Source organism: Lepidothrix coronata, unplaced genomic scaffold (assembly GCF_001604755.1).
Source record: "Lepidothrix coronata isolate B3197 unplaced genomic scaffold, Lepidothrix_coronata-1.0 Scaffold42, whole genome shotgun sequence".
Taxonomy (NCBI): domain Eukaryota; kingdom Metazoa; phylum Chordata; class Aves; order Passeriformes; family Pipridae; genus Lepidothrix; species Lepidothrix coronata.
In genome coordinates this window covers 5,035,127-5,050,861 of record NW_016690222.1, presented here as the reverse complement: position 1 = coordinate 5,050,861, position 15,735 = coordinate 5,035,127, and the positions used below count along the sequence as shown (strand labels likewise).

General features: G+C 34.4%; 1 protein-coding gene across 6 annotated transcripts in view; it reads right to left on the bottom strand.

Moving 5' to 3' along the window:
* ADGB (androglobin) overlaps positions 1 to 15,735 on the bottom strand; it is a 108,451-nt gene that overhangs the window by 60,137 nt on the left and 32,579 nt on the right. For 5 of the 6 annotated variants that reach the window (XM_017813774.1, XM_017813776.1, XM_017813775.1 and 2 more), the window contains 5 exons: positions 15,095 to 15,214; positions 8,478 to 8,572; positions 5,980 to 6,154; positions 5,094 to 5,184; positions 1,700 to 1,844 (listed from right to left, as the gene is read on the bottom strand). In XM_017813774.1, coding sequence (XP_017669263.1) covers positions 1,700 to 1,844; positions 5,094 to 5,184; positions 5,980 to 6,154; positions 8,478 to 8,572; positions 15,095 to 15,214 — 626 coding nt within the window. The remainder of the gene's footprint in view (positions 1 to 1,699; positions 1,845 to 5,093; positions 5,185 to 5,979; positions 6,155 to 8,477; positions 8,573 to 15,094; positions 15,215 to 15,735) is intronic. The other variant, XM_017813778.1, reaches the window with a different exon arrangement.

Genomic DNA, 15,735 nt, shown 5'->3' with positions numbered 1-15,735 from the left:
TGTTCATGAAGGTACCTCAGGACATACTATCCTTAATAGTATATCATTGGTCCTCAAACACATTTTGTAACCCTACAAACATTTCCTATACATCAACCAGATACCACAAACGTTAACCACAAGTATATTTATTGGTTTGTCCCAGAAAATGACAGCAGAGATTTTAAAACAATTAGGTTGTCCTTACTGCTGGACTGCGTGGATAAGGACTTGGTTGCTGTTTTTCCTTTACACACAACCATGAATGAATACATTTTATAGGTTATTTTCTATATTGTAATACAATAATGATATTGAATATATTATATATTATATATTCAACATGTAATGACATTGAATTTAACATATATGGAAGAAGTACTCAGTCTTTACTTGGAAGGGCAAGTAAATATAGAGGGAGGAACTGCAGCAAACATTTACAAATTGAAACATCATCTTCCCCCAAATATAATTCGATTATTGAGTCAAATTCAGATTTTGAGTATAACATCACTGAAAGCACTTACATGTTCCCTAGACTGCTTTTTCCCCGAATTTTCTTAAAGTTAAAAAGAGAAATGTATCAAATGCTCTTCTGAGCAGACATGCTGGTACTGCCACAACGCGTTCTTTTGTAGGTGGTGAGCAAATAAAATAACTTCAGTGGAACTCTGTTTGTTTTTTTGAATATTTAAGTCTCTACTTCTCTATGTTAGCAATAACTTCCCCATATGAAATATTTTTCATGAAACAGTGTATTGTCCAGAGACTCTTTGAAAGTATAATTTTTTTCTCTGTTAAGCATGTAAGATTCAAACATTAGAGGGAGCATTTCGTTACCAGTCTGTCTAAAAGCAGAACTTAGTAGAACATGCACATTCCAATTTAAAAACAAAGCCAGAAACAACAACAAAAAAAATCACAGTAATTACCACTTCCAAAAGTTGTTCCAAAAGGATGACTTCCAGAAGCCATCCTAATAATGTTTTACTGAACTTAGGTAAGATTCATCTTATCTATCTTGGAAAATTACAGTGGAGACTTCTACCTAGTACCTAGTATTTACTTGGGTATTTTGAGTAAACTTGTGGTCAGTGCTTCATCTAGTGAACCTGTTTAGAGAAACATTCTCTCACAATGTTGCTCAGGAAGCCTGAGGGTCTAAACCATGGCTGAGGATTCCTTTAGAAAGCAGAACTTCTGAAATTTAAGGGCAGGCAACCTGAGCATTGAAGCCTTTTTCTAGATGAAGCCAGGAGTCTTTCCACTAAAATCGAAATGAGGATGCCATTTTAAGGCATGTGTTTATAAGGCTTACATTTTTCTAGTCACATGCCTAGGTACATCTTTCACTGCAGCTGAAATAAACTAATCATAACATTTATCCATAAACTAACATTTATTTACAAAGACTCCTGTTTTTTTAAGATACTCCCATCAAAATATTTGATAGTGTTAGCAATAAAACTTTTAGAACCTGAGGAATAAATCATAAAAAGAAAGTTAAAGCAAAAAGAATTAAGAAAGATTTCCCATCCAATACACATCAATATAACTATAAAGTGGAAAGGGTAAGGAAGTTACTTAAATAGTAACAGAAAACTTACTGAAATGTCTTTAAAAACCTATATTTAAGTGTTAAGTATTTTCTATTTTGTCTTTTACTATCCTTTAGAACATAAAACTAGGTCAAGTTAAAAAAAAATAGGAATATTATTACCTGAGAACAATCTTCTGCATTTGAGTGTCTTCCATTTCGATTCATATCCACATTACTGTCACCTTCATTTTCATCACTTTCAGTAACAGAAGCGAGATGGGATAGAGAAAGAAATCCTTTTGTGATGGTAGACTGTGGAAAGTGGCTAAATAATAAAAGAAAAATCAGACACTTGAAGCTATACATTTTCCTTTAAACTACAATCTTCATAACTTCTATTCTTAACAGAATTCTGTCAAAATAATTTGTGTCTCTTTTATTCTGAGACCTTCATAGGGCAGCACAGAATATATATATTCATATATTCCTTGTCATTACTGGCTTGGCACTACACACCCATATATGCTAGAAAGATCTTTTAACTAACCCTCAGAAAAGCAAAACCCAAGTCAGATGAGGAAAACCAGACAATAATACCAGAAGTGAATAAATTACTATGGCCTCTAGACAAGAAAAGACTACTACTTGACTGGAGATATGGCAAAAGAATAGAACAAAGTATTTTGTGTCACAATACTTTTTGTCTTTTCCCTCAAAATGGGTCTCCATAGCTACCAGACAGCTAATACACACGATAACCAAGGAAACCTGTGCAGGCCTATTCTGCTTGTAGTAAAAGAAGGGTCTGTTGCTGACTTCACTGAAAGCAGAAATAAAAACTGATGGATATATAAGTAAGTCTTTATTTGTAAAGAGAACTAGGAGAGTAAGACCAAAACGATGTTGCACACATGCCAATTAGGCCTAAATGTGTAACTTGCAGCAATAAAGAAAAAATTGAAACATAAGCATGTTTTATCTAGCCCCCTTCTTAAGTACTGAGATAATGTTCTTTTGCAGTAACAGCCACAATTATCTTGCCTTTGAGTGTTTCAAAATATTATATTAGAATAAAAAGAAGATATTAAAAACTTTCAGTCCAAATTGTGTATCTAAGTCCCTTATCTTATTTAGACAGCTATATTATTTACTATTAATATTTACTTTAATTAAATGCTAATATCTGCTATATATTTTTGGCTACTACCTGTTAATTAAATCACAAAAGATTACATTAGATTGTCATAGAAACTTAGCACATTAAATAAACTTCCTTCACAAAATAGAGTAATTTGACCATGAAGTAATCTATTAAATATGAAAAAACAACATAAAATGTTAACATGCAAATACTTCAGCATGATAATTATTAATCTCTCATTCTTTTGATAGCTTATTAATGGATATTGCTTAGAGCATTATTATGTATTTCTACTCCTACTGTTTGAAAACAAACAGTAAGTAATCTAAGTATTTTTAACCAATAAAATGCAAATGCATCAGCAAAAAAATTAAATTCCCAGAATATTCCAAGGTCACTTCTTCCATGGACAAATGCTGCTGTTCAAAACAAATTAAAAAAATCCAACTGGTTTGTTATCAGTCCATCCAGTTATGAGGATCAAAATGAAGAACCTGTGACATCTGTAATTTAGTCAGTTTACATAGAGATGAACTTAACAAAAGGTGTACACACCCTAAAAAATATACACATCTCCACAATTTACAACCTGTTCTTGGACTCAGTCTCAAGAAAAGAAATATCCTTCAAAATGACATAAATCTTTTTGTGTAGACTTGGTAAATGATACAGAATCACAGAATATGCTGAGTTTGAAGGGACCCCCAAGGATCATCAAGTCCAACCATTAGCCCTACAAAGGCCCATCCCCATGGGATGACAAAGAATCACACCATGTGCTCGAGAGTATCGTCCAAACACTTGAACTCTGTCAGGCTTGGTGCTGTGACCACTTCCCTGGGGAGTCTGTCCCAGTGCCCAACCACCCTCTGGGTGAAGAACCTCTTTCTAATATCCAACCTAAACCTCCCCTGACACAACTTCAGGCCATTGCCTCACTGGTCACCACAGAGAAGAGATCAGTGCCTGTCCCTGTTCTTTCTCTCACAAGGAAGTTGTAGACTGCCTTTGAGGGAGTCAACAGCTCCTTCAGGTTTTGTGTTATCTGCAAATTTGCTTCAAATCCCTTCCAGTCCTGCATCCAAGTCGTTTATGAAGATGTTGAAGAGCACAGGGCCTAAGATGGAGCCCTGTGGAACCCCACTAGCGACAAGTCACCAGTCTCATGTTACCCCATTCACTCATTCACTTCACCCATTCACCCATTCACTTCATGGCAGGAGTTCAGTCAGAATAAAAGAGATTGGATTAACAATTTAGAACTTGTCTACTGAATGTTCACATCATAAGCTGAAGCCTGACAGAAATGTACTGTGTAGTGGGTCATAGGAAAAAAAAAAGCCCTAATACACATAATAGTAAACTTTCTTTTTTTCTCAGGGAGCAAGTATTATGTTGCATATTGAATATTGACTAGAAGCCATGTATACACTAATTTCTGAAACTTCTTTAGGACACTGTGTAGAAAGACTCCTGTTTTCAAGGGTTTATAAGACTTCCAAACAGTTTTTAACACAAGGTATTTATACAAAGTTGTGTTTTGAGCATGAGCTTCTTCACCTGCACTCTCAGGCTTGTGCTAACAACTATAATGAACAGAGAACAGTCTCTTTTATTCATAAACATTAACTGTTCCATGCCAAACATGTAATGCCCATGAAAGTACTGATTGGCCGGTCAATTACTTCCTTGTTATGTTCAAGAATTATAAAAGACCATTAGTTTGAGGAAAAATTTGGAAGACATTAAAGAATATTCCTATTTCTGGCAGAAGCGATCTACTGAATATTCTACATCTTTTTGCCCGCTGATTAGAGAATCTTGCAAAGTGTCTTTGCCTGACAGTGCTCCCTGTTCTTCAACGTCAGAAGCCCTGAGAAGTGTGCATCTGCCTAGGGGACTGTTCATACAAGTTGGGACCCGCCCCTCGGGTGTGTGCATGTCCACCTCCTGGATCTTTCTCACCAGAGTGTATATTAGCAGATTTTAGGGAGCAGCAGTTAAAGGTTAGAGCACTCCAACTTGCATCTCCAAAAGGAGGTGTGTGCTGCACTCTCAAAACAGAAGGTGTGCTTGTAACCCTCAATGCCAGGAGGGTATGCATAATTGCATATGTATGCCTCCATGTGCTGGATTAGAAATTCTTGAGATTAGCTACAGAAAGGTCTTCTGAAGTGTGCAAGGGTTTATTTACATTTTGTAACCATCTAGTATAGTAATTTATATGTTTTATTGCTGCTATTGATCCTAAATGTAGAGTTCACTGATAGCTGATTAATTACATGACAGCAACAGAGTGCTCTGTCGGGATATGCTTCAGACATGATCTGAGTAGTTTTAACCTAAGACACAAGTAAAGATCAGCCAATTGCACTTTCACAGTGAAATGGGTTAACGATACAATGTAATGCTGTAACTACATTAAATACTTACGTGTCTGTTGGCATTCTGATCAAATTCAATTTGTAATTCAAAAATAGGCTAGCAATCTCAACATGTTCTTCAGGTGTTTTTACTTCAGGCTCTGGAAAAAAGCAACTCGTTAAATATATAAAAAATATTGTTATTATTGTTATTGTTGCTATTATTATCATTATTTTATATATGATATAATTATTTTGACAAATAATTTCCAATAAGGATTTGTCACCCCTAAATAATTCTCCAAATATCATCACATACATTTGAAAGGAACAGAAGAATCAAGGGTGACTCTAGGTGATGTATCACGAAAAAAAAAAGTTTAACACTCTAATCCTCAGCCTGCAAAGTATTAAAAAGTGTGCCTAACCTATATGTAAAGTTAGCCAGGGTAGCTCAGAACAACTACAGAGGCATTTTTGCCTTTGCCAATCTCCTGGTTTTTATCCCAGTATATTTTATTAGCATACCTGTAACACTTTCATATTCAAGCTATCGTATATCATGCATTTAATTTCATTATGCAGTATAGACAAAACCTAGCAAAAAAAATTTACTCTAAAAATGATGCAGCAGTACTAGTCACAAACTTTAAATTTCTGAAAGGTGTTCTGAACCTTTCCTGGCTCTGCATCAGAGAGCTTGTGTTGCTTTAATAACACTCCCTCTTCATTTTCTTCACTAGAGTGCTTTTTTTCAACATAAATTGAGACACTTCTCAAAGCATTTAAGAAATATTGCTAAGAGGAGGTAATATAAAATTGGCAAAACCTAAATAAAAAAAGAGATTAAAATTTCAATTGAAATTAAACTAATAGATGATAAATATGGCCCTGAAAATGTTCATAGTAATTAAAATGTAATTACAAATTTATTTTGGAGGCTTTAGTAGACAAACCTTTGGGTTCAGATGTCACAAAAATTTTATTTTTCTGACGGAAAAGCTTCCAACAAGGAACTGGTGATTCTTGTGGCGGTGCTACCAGAGGACAGGATCTAGTTCTAGTGATGAGGACAGGATGGCTGTGTATGTGGGAAAGCCCATATTGCCTCATCTTCTCTGAAGAATCAGCCTATGAAACACAAAAAGATAATCTGACTGGGGCCAGATCTCCTTTCTCACCATATCTGCCTAACAAAAAAGAGCAGTATGTACACAAAAGCATCCAACACCTTGAATAACAAATGAAACAAAAATAGTTGCCTGACCAGACTATCCAAAAACATTCTAATTAGAATTTGATATTCAGCAGAAAAAGTATACTTAGAAGTGCTTACATGTATTTTACTTTTCATAATAGATTTTTTAGTTGCTGCAGAAAACATACAAGTGAAGAGAAGGAATATGTAAAAAAGCAATGGGGACAACATTTTCCTTTAAATAAACATATTTAAAAATGCTTTCTCTAGGGGAAAAAATCCTTACTTCAAGCTGAATTTATAAAGTGGTAGAATTCTAAAATCAATTGGTCTTTTAGAGAACTTGTGGAATCTCCATAATATAGTATTGCTTTGAATCAACACATAATTAAAGTTAAGCTTTTTATCTACTGGTTCATTTATAAAACATTAAAGATAGTCCAGTTGACTTGTATACCAAAGCCCTTAGTAACACACTTAAGAGCAGTTCTAAATGTGGACATGGAGTGGTGCTCTTCCCATTAAAATAATAATGGTCCAGGACCTAAGATTTGTCAGAACTGAAAGTTCTCTTACAAGATTTGTACATCCTTCTTATTTTAAAAACACACCTTCCTTTACTTACTAAATAGATCACCTATAACTTATTTCTTTAACATACTCATCAGCAGGTCTCTGCTTCTACTCATTGTCAAATATTCCTGAGGTTCCATATTTATGAACTCTACAGAGAAGAATGTAGTTGTGGTTGTTGGTTATTTGAAGAGTAAGGAATGAAATTAAAAATGCCAGTTAAAATATCCAAGACTAGAAAGGCTTTTAAAGAAGACCAATTAGGAGCCATAGAAGAGAACTTGTTAGCTCCTGATTACATGACAGACTTGGATGACTCAATTATTGAATTTTTTTTCCTTTTATATGAGCAAATTGAAACAAATTCAAACTACAACAATCCAAGGACATCCACACTAGAAGGCAAAGCTAAAAGGGATACTGCAAAAATTCTGGAGAGAAATTCTGGCACAGCTGCAGTCAATGACAAAATTCTTTCCAAATTTAGGGAGCAACTCTTATCACAGTGAACACACTCTTCCAAGCTATATTTCTATCAGCTCTCATATAAAGCTTGGAAATGGGCTTTTTTTTTAATCCATAAGAAATCAACTATCTCCTATATTTAATTTCTGACAACTTCAATTTTTTTATCAGTCTTTACTAAAATACTTGTTTAGATATATAGATGTATCTGCCTCATACTATTTGGTCTGCCACACTCCTTTTTCAGTAATCTCTATATCCCAAAAGACTGTGGTCAAGATGATACTTAAGGTGTTAGGTGGCAGGAAACATATAACCCTATGTCACCATTTCCACTTTGCTTTTTGATGACTACTATTACCTATTTTTAGCAAAGAGAGTATTGACTAAGACCTTAAAATAAATTAAAATAAAATTGCAGATAACAAACTAATCTTGAAAACAGCATAAAATACATAGTAGAATTTTAAAAAAGAAAATAGTTCAAGAATTAAGAGCAGTAAAGCATAATACGTGCAAACCATTTCTGGAAATTTCTTTATTCAATGAAGCCTACCAGTTTCCTGAGATGGCAGCTCAAATTTTAACTACCTAATTATGATAAATATGATTTAAATGTCCAAAAAAAAGGAAATTATCAATAATCAACTCAAGAAAGCTCGCTCTGGCATTATAAGTAGCCTTCTGAGGAGTGTGAGTGAATAAGTAGAAATTTACCCCAGTATCATGAAGTGCTACACTTTCTCCAGCTGCTTTCACCAGCTACAACACTAATGATAGAAATTGATATAAACATGATATTTCTCATAGAACAACAAACATCATATTAGAAAATGTATATCAGAGAAGTCACTATTTTTGGAGTCCTAAAAAAAAATAAAATTCATGTTTTTCGAGTAGCCCTTAAAATAATTAGACTCTCCATTCAGAAGTATCTAATCATGATGCATTTTCTAGCCCACAACTAGTCTCTCCCTGGAGACTTTAGCTTCCGAGATCCAGAGGAAAGGGGAGAACAGTAAAAAATGAGCAGGCTTTGGCAGGAAAATACATGTTTAGAATACAGAAGTACCGAAATATAAATTTAACAGATAGTAATTACCTACTGTTTCACTGTGCTAATTGTATTCTCTTTGTTACAACATGGTTGACACAAAATGAAACACTCTGACAGCGCAATAAGGAATGCTTTCTTGTCCTGATATCACAGAACCTTACCATCTGCTTTAATGAAAAAAGATCCTCTTCAAACAAATGAAGTGGTATACAGCCAGCATACACGACCATTTCTGGCTGGGTTGGTACAGAAGATTCTACACAGAAAACATTAAAATGCTTTAGAATAAGATAAACAGTAAATAAATGTAGTTATACCACACCCTAAATTATTTTGCTTTCTCTGTCTTATTTTTATTTTTCTTTTCTTTGTCTGACTGTTACTTCATTCAAAAGCAGAGCTCATTGTAAAGTATTTGAAAAAGAAGCCATGGATGGAAAAAACACCTCATTTTAATCCTTACTTATTTAAATAATCACAACCTCTGCAGATTTCACTTATTTTTTACATAAATTAATAACAGAAAATACAACTTAGAAATACAACAGGTTAGAGGTAGCTTTCAATCTTGTTGTTTTGTTTTGCCTCAAATTTTATAAACAGTAGATACTAGCATAAAGAAAACAATACACATCATCTGGATAGAGGAAGTGAAAACATCCTGATTGGTGAGTACGCATTAAAGGCTTCTCACCAATGAAGGCAAAATTTGACCTTGCCAACAAAGGATCCAAAGGCAGAGCTCTGACCACTCCTGCCAATGGATATGAAGATTGAGATTAGTAGTTTGAGAAACAGAGTGCCTGTAAACCAGGGTTACTGCTCTTACTTCAGTCAAGGAGATGAAAAACTGGAGGTAATGATGGCTGCTTCAGAAAGTGTCAGAGCGTGAACCCATACTTCTTAATGCACACACCTTACGAGAGCTTGTTTTCCTGTAATTCTGCTATAGGCAAGGCATAATAGGAGGTGTACATTCATTTTGTTACCCCCAGAAATCTGTTGTACAAGGCAATCACACAATCAAATCATACCCTGTCTGTGAAAGAAGCCATCGATAATTCCTGAATGATGAAGAGAAGTCAGGGCTGCCTGACAGTCAGTTCACTTATGCTGAAGGGGAATTAAAAGTCTACAGCATACAATACTTGAAATATAAGTCTCTGGTTTGACCAGAAAGACAGCTCAAAACAAAAAAAAAAAAAGGATTTCTGTCTCTCTGTATTTTTCCTTAGTCATCTAAGAAAACACGTGAAGGCAGGATTTCAGTACGCAGGTTGTGACACCTGCTTTTCATCGGAATGTTTTCTTAGGAAAAATTTCTTCACAGAAGGGGTTGTTATCTTTGGAACAGGCTGCCCAGGGAAGTGGTTGAGTCACCATCCCTAGAGGTATTTAAAAGATGTGTAGGGACATGGTTTAGTGGTAGGCTTAGCAGTACAGGTTAATAGTTGGACTCAACGATCTTAGTCTTTTCCAAACTAAACAATTCTATGATTTTATCCTCATTTAACACTCCAGTAAAATGATCTGTGTCTGTTATTGTTCCCTTCAGCTTCACCTCAAATACAGGATAATTGCTTCCTATGTTTAGTAACTATTTAACTGGAAGTTGCTCTAAGAATAGGTATCATCTGTGAAATGAAATAAAACAATGCTATCTGTATATAAAGAAAAAATGGAAAAGAAAATGATAAATAGGCAAGTGGCTGGAAAATACAATTTATCAGACTTAAAATCCATTTAATTAGAAGGCATGCTACATTTTATTCTCAAAGAAATAACATATCCTTGTATCTTGAATATTCTTTCAGAAATTCCATTACCCAGTTAAATATAAGCTGATGGTAAGTTAGAGTTACTTTCTTAATATTTCTCTCTGCATGCTTGTGATTCCCATGTTAACCACAGCTCTTGTGCTAGTTGTAGGTTTCAACTTATTCAAAAGCAAGGCTATAATTTAGCTTTAATCTCAGTCCCTACTGACATATCTGATCTGTTTGAAATACAGCAATAGCTATGATGTCCTACACATTACAGACCAATATATGCTACAAAGTATACCATTCTAATTGCTTGTGAGGAGTATTTCCCAAATAAAAGTATTTAATCAAATACCAGGTGGAATGTAAAGCTGTCATACTCAGTCCAGATGGATTGTGAATAAATCGTCTGCAGAGCAGTGAACAAATTATTAGAGCATGCCAATGATTAAACAGGCACATCTTATCCACTTTAACAATACTAGAAAGATTTTGTACATTATGCCAGTTGCCTTAAAAAATTATGTATTATTTGATCCTTTTTCATCATACAAAAAATGAGGAGGACGTATGCAAATTATTTGTGTGCTGTTGATTAGTGTGAATTCAGCATCTGTGGAAACCAGTTAAAACTGATAGCCTTGATAAAATTGTATTATTAGATGAAAAATATTATAATATATGGTACAGCAAAACAGGTAGATTAAGCAAAGCCTATTATTTATATCCATCAGTGTAGATATAAGAATTCTGCGATGTTTTGTTAAAAATTTATGAATCCATGTAGCTGCTTATGTTTCACACTTGCAGCTTTGTAAATTAATTTACAGAGAGTGAGTACTACACAACCTGAACACATGCTTCACTCCCTTAGAGAAAGGAAAGTATCATTTGAATTGATCCACATAATATGTATCTCCACACACTTAAAAAGAAAGGCCAGGAACTAAAATTATTGGGTTTAATAGGTTTAAACTGTTTTTATTTTTTCGTCATATGTTTTGAAGACTTGCAAAGAATTTTCTCACTCAATGTTTCTCTTAAATATTTATTTGTCAAACAAGAGCTGATGGTGAAGTTTAACTTTCCAAGAAGTAATGAGGTCAGACAAAGGCCACAGAGATTATCTTGAGGGCTGGAGCATTTCTCCTACGAAGATAGGCTGAGAGTTGAAGTTGTTCAGCCTGAAGAAGGCTCCAAGGAGATCTTAGAGTAGACTTTCGGTACCTAAGGGGGAGCCTACAAGAAAACTGTAGACTCTTAACAGGGTATGGGATGATAGGACAAGGGGCAATTGCTTTAAAATGAAAGAAAGTAGATCTAGATTAGATGTAAGGAGGAAATTCTTTACTGTGAGGCACTGTAATAAGTTGCCCAGAGAAGTTGTGGATACCCCATCCCTGGAAGTGTTTCAGGCCAGACTGGATGGTGCTGTGAGCAATCTGGTCTAGTGGAAGGTGTCCCTGCCCATAGCAGGGGGGTTGGAACTAGATGATCTTTAAGGTCCCTTCCAATCCAACCCATTCAATGAAAATACTCAGTTGGCTTTCAATATCCTGAACATCAGGTGTACAGCTCATATGTTGACTTCTGTTGTGTTAGGCATGGATTAGCTTTACCTATCGGAAGGTATTTGTTTGGTTTTCAGAAAACAACCTATGTGCTCTTCAGAATTGAAATAAATATCACAAAATGATAATATGCATTTAAAAAAATGAAAGAGAATATTAGGCTTCAATCCCTCTTGTAAATGAAAAATCTTCTGAATATGTAAAGGAAAAATTATAAGAACTTTACTGTTATGTGATATGTATCTCATTGACTTAGATGATTAACATTATAGATCTACTTGTATGATTCCAAAAACTTTTAAGCATAATAATAATCTCTCAACACTTCTGTGACAGAAAATACTAATATCTCTAATTACAAAACTGGTATCAAGGCACAATGAGAATTAGCAAGATACATGGTTGGTTTGTAGAACAAATTCTCAAATTCCTAGCTATTGCCCTCCAAAGTAGAATAGTATTCCCTTTCCAGCAGATCAAAAACTATCAGGAAACTCGTTAGCTTAGAAACCTAAATAGAAAGCAGAGTGGTGATTCTTCATAGGAACAAGGGGACTAAGTAGCTCATATCGCATTATATAATCATAAAAACTGTTTATGAAACAAGGGACTCCCTAAGTGTGAAAGGTTAGTTACTAAAAAGGAAATCTAATGAGTAGAAAAGAGCAGATTGTGCACTAAAATGGGCCAGTAGGAGGAATATATGAATATATAAAAGCTTCTCAAGGAGTACCCGACTGATAAGCAACAGGACAAAAGAGTTGGTTGCCCTCAAGAAGAGTCCTAGCTGATCATGTGAAGGGCTTGTTATTCTGCTGTATCCACACAACTGGATGAATAGAGAAACAAGTTCAATACTGCAAGGATCCTGCATCTCATACTGTATTTGCAAGGTGCAGTAGGCATTGGTCTAAGTCTGCAAGTGAATCAGAACTGTGCATGTTTGTATTGGATCTGGCTGGGGTTGAGTTAACTTTCATCAGATCAGCCCATATGGTGCTGTGTTCTAGATCTGTGATCAAAACACTATTGATAACACACCAATATGTCAGCTATTGCTGAGCAGAGCTCACATAGTGCTAAATCTTCTGTTTCTCACTCCACTACCCCAGAGAGTATGCTGGGAGTGGGCAAGAGCTTCAGTCCTGATTCTATTGCCTGTCCCACTGTGGGGAGTGAGCAGGTGGCTGGGTTGGGGCTTAGCTGCCAGACAGTGTCAGCCCACTACAACATAATAACACAATCAAAATCAAAAGCCTGTAAGAGAAGTTTCCAAATACTTAGAAGTAAATAGTATGTCAATGCGTATGAAAATAAGCAAGGTAATGAATATACAATGCAATGAATACAGAATGGTTTGCCATTTTAAAAGTTAAATATAAACAGCATCATGAGTAGCTAAATATCTTTTTAGAAATAGCTCACATTTATCACAAAGAAGAAAAATTCCCCTGAAGTCCTCACACACAATAGGTAGAGTGAAAGCTTACAGCAGGAAAATAAGCACTTTTATCATGCTAGGAATGAAATACTTCTCAAGTCACTTACGAGGGAAAAAAAAAAAGAAAAAAGCATTGCTGCATTAAGTAAAGTCACTGTTACAAAATTCCCAAGAACAAATCAGGAACTTATTACAACTACTGCCTCTGGAGTCTGACTTTGAACCAAGACCTAGTTTCAGACGTTATTTTTTGCACAACAATGGTTCTACTGTCCTGGGCCACTCTGCAGACCATGTGTCTCACAAAGCCTGTAAGATCTTTCTCTTTTGGCTACAATCTCACAACAAAAATGCATTGTAATTCATGTAGTATTTCAAATTGCAGGTTTTTTTTTTTTCTTGCAGTCTAATAATCTTAAATTTGCTTTGTTATTAGAGAGATATCTACCTCTTACTCTTTTCCAAAAGTCTTTTCTGGTTCAAACTTAAAATAAAAGAGTTCTCTGACCATCATACTTTAGCCCTGAATTACTAATCTTTGCAAATAACCTCTTCACAGGACACTAAATGTCTTTCAGAAAAGAGCATAAACTGTACTTTAAGTGGCAGAACAAAGATCTAAGTATCATGTCATTTTTCATATGGAAACTCTGCCCAACGGTTTTTAATGCTCTTTCACTCATTTTGCACAATTTCTAGAATATATCACTTGGATCCTTCTGCTTCACCATTGTTTTCTTTTCTACATGACATGCTTGAGTACTAGTTAGTCATGTTCCTTATGACATGATTTCATACCTATCAATATCAATTCCATAATGCAAGTGTCCAATGCATAAATACTCATGTGAAATATATTTCCTATTCCACTCCTACTACCACTAAACCAAACTACTTTCCTGCAATACATTTTAAAATTTACTGCTGTTTAACTAATTTATTGGTATATGAGGTAGGAATTCAAATAAATGTATTTTCTGATGACAAACAATACTGGTTTGGTATAATTTAAAATTATTTAAATCACCAATTTTAATCAGGATTCAAAACAAGAAGCAGGAATCCAATTTATAGTAAGTTTCATTCTTGATATACATTTTTACTTTGTAGTTATTTCCCCAAAGAAAGATATTCTTATCGATTCTCACCTATTGGTTTGGAACTACAAATTATTCCAGTTAATAAATGTTTTTTGCTGTCACACGTATGCAAATATAAGCAATGACAAAAATAAATCAGTTTAATGTACACTTGTGAAGATATTCTACAATTTATGCGAGTAAACATAACATGGCTCTGTCTACTGATCAGTTGGCCAATTAGTATTCAATTGTGGTTGATTTAAATTTTTGGTGGGTCTTTTAAACATAATAAATATAAATACACAAACCAAGAATTTACTTAATTTTTATGCTATTATTAATGTATCAATACAATAATTTAATTAATAAAGATATATTTCCTGGACAAAGAAAGAAAAAATTAGACATTTACCGCATGGAGTGAATCCTAATGAAAGTTCTGCCCCCCTACCCTTCAACAAAGAACGATTTTTGCTTTTTCCAATTGCAATTCACTGTATAAAGCAGATATTGAACAAATAAAGCATTAAAGAGGAAGTTTTTTAAAAAAATACAGAAAAACTATAAGACAGTTTACCACTAGAACAAAGTACTGCAATCACAGAATCACAGAGTCACAGAATAGGATCCACAAGGATCATCGAGTCCAACTCTTAAGTGAATGAACTCTATGGTGACTGTACCCATAACCTTGGCATTATTAGCACCATGCTCTAATACTATCAATACTATTCTAAATATGTTATAGATTTCAATTGGTTTGAATGACTTCAATCTGTAATGTGAGCTATAAAGAACTACAATTTAAAAAAAAGTACATATAACCTCCCCCCAATAAATTTGAAAACCAAATTAAAGCAAAGCTTTTGTTTTACATGTATCTCCTATCTGTATTTTTAGCATCAAAACAATAGGACTTACTTTCAGACAAAGCATCAAGGCTTTGGGATTTTGCCGTTTCTGAAGACTGGGGTGCTACCTTGCTTTTTTCTTTTTCTCCTCTGCTTTTTCTCTTTACTACTTTTTTCTGCTCTGTTTTTTCTATTAAGCAAAATAAAGATTAAATATTTTTCTTTTTCAGCTATAACTTTCAGTCATAAAATCTCATATGTGTAAATGCTTTGATAATATTTTAGGTAAATTTTAAAAACAATCAACCACAAACTCTTCTAAGTCTTAGGAGTTGAGACACTATAAAAAACTAATGCAATTTAATTTAAAAAAATAAAAAATGTAAAATCCAGATCAACTGAGAAGGAGCCAGGAAGGCTTTGTTCCCACCTTTCAGTTAGTGCACAACTTTTATGTCCTTACTACAGTGTTAGCAATTCTGAATTTCTGGAACTGTGCCACTTATTTTCTTCATGTTTTTGCTCTCACACATCAGTAATTTCCAAAAAAAAAAGGAACATAGATGAGACATACATTCCCAATGGATATGGAAGAAGAAAGTCTCCCACAGTTTTCTTTCTTTCAAGTCTCAAAATTTAGACTATAAGAAAATACTTTCTAATGAAAAAAAAAAATCATAGCATTTTAGAATGATTTGGGTTGGAAGGGAC